General features: G+C 53.2%; 1 protein-coding gene across 1 annotated transcript in view; it reads right to left on the minus strand.

Moving 5' to 3' along the window:
- LOC108803776 (alanine--tRNA ligase, mitochondrial-like) overlaps positions 1-1490 on the minus strand; it is a gene marked incomplete at its 3' end in the record, with an annotated part of 19723 nt that overhangs the window by 2474 nt on the left and 15759 nt on the right. Inside the window, exons 7-8 of the mRNA XM_018575582.1 lie at positions 244-413; positions 42-155 (exon numbers count right to left, since the gene is read on the minus strand). Coding sequence (XP_018431084.1) covers positions 42-155; positions 244-413 — 284 coding nt within the window. The remainder of the gene's footprint in view (positions 1-41; positions 156-243; positions 414-1490) is intronic.

The following is a 1490-nucleotide window of genomic DNA, read 5'->3' on the forward strand; positions in this document are numbered from 1 at the left end:
CCCGGACCTCCATCACACACCCCCGGACCTCCATCACATACCTCATCCAGGAACATCACCACGCCATCCCCAACCCTCAGGGTTTCCGTGGCGGTGACCTCGTGGAGGACGTAGCCTCCCGCCAGGTGTAGGGACTCCACTGGAAACAGAACGTCCTACGGAGAGAGCAGAGGAGGAGCCAACCATAGAGATCTACGCAAGACACGACTGGTCCATCTCCCCCGCTGTACGGGGGGCACTTACCTGCTCGCCCTCACGCACAAAATACCCCAGGTCCGAGCTCTGGCCCCCCTGCTCAGTATAGTAACAGGTCCGGTCCAGGATGACCCCGCAGCGATGACCTCTGCTGACCGCACCGTGTAACGACTGGTCCTTGTACAGCATCAGGATGGTAGCCAGGCAGGGAGTGAACACTGCGGACAGAGAAGCCCCCCCGTCAATGCACATTCCACCAGCAGAGGGCCCCGCAGAGCAGTACCAGAGGATTGCTGTACTCACCTTATAATCCTCTGTAACGAGCCCCTGCTCGCTCGGTTCCACTCTCCCGGCACTCCTCTGCTACTAATAGATCAGAGGTCAGACCGCAACGTCTGATCCTTCGATCGTCCGATAATCCGGGATTGGAACTACAGCTATGTGCCGTTCCAATCCAGCTCAGAACAAACACCAGGCAGGCTGTATGTAAGTTCCAACAGGGATCTGCTTTATTGAATGCACACACACCCTTTTATACACAACAGTTTGAACAACCCGCCCAAACCAACACCTTCCTATTGGTCATGCAAATGAAGGCTTGAAGCAGAGTCAGCAGGGATTGGTCCGATAACTTGAAGGGGAGGGCTGATATGTGTGGCCATGCAAAGGAGGACTTGAAACAGGGTCAGCAGGGATTGGTCCGATAACTTGAAGGGGAGGGCTGATATTGGTAATGACACAGAGAAGTCCCAGGAGATAATTACATAAACACAGAACAATGCCTTCCTTCCAGACCCCGGAGCCGTTGGAGGGGATTATCCTTAAGACAAACTGTGACCAATGACACAAACACAGAGTGATTCAACCCTAAGACAGGGTGGAGGACCCACCACTGTGTAATATAGTCAAGGAGACATGGTTCAGTATTCCAAGGACCATGACATCCTCTACTTGGAGTATAATGAGGGACATAGGGATCAGATACTGTCGGGTTATACTGCCGTCTGCAGGAGGATTGGAGACCGGCAAACAAAACATTTGTAGGCCAGTCCAGTATAACCCCTCCTACTCCCAGCATGCCTCAGTCTGCCGCAAGTAGGTCCAAGAAGCATTATCATTAACATAGAGGGGCGGAGCCTAGAGACTCCAAGAATAGGATGTTACGGTGAGTACAATAATACCATCTTCTTTCTTGTCCATTGATGGCCGTAGGGATTCAGATACCATCGGGGCATCCCAACACAGTCTGACAGGAGGGGTGCACACCACAGGAACCAACAACAGGCCCGGGGGGG

The sequence above is a fragment of the Nanorana parkeri genome, unplaced genomic scaffold (genome assembly GCF_000935625.1).
Source record: "Nanorana parkeri isolate BGI_ZX_2015 unplaced genomic scaffold, ASM93562v1 scaffold4194, whole genome shotgun sequence".
NCBI lineage: Eukaryota > Metazoa > Chordata > Amphibia > Anura > Dicroglossidae > Nanorana > Nanorana parkeri.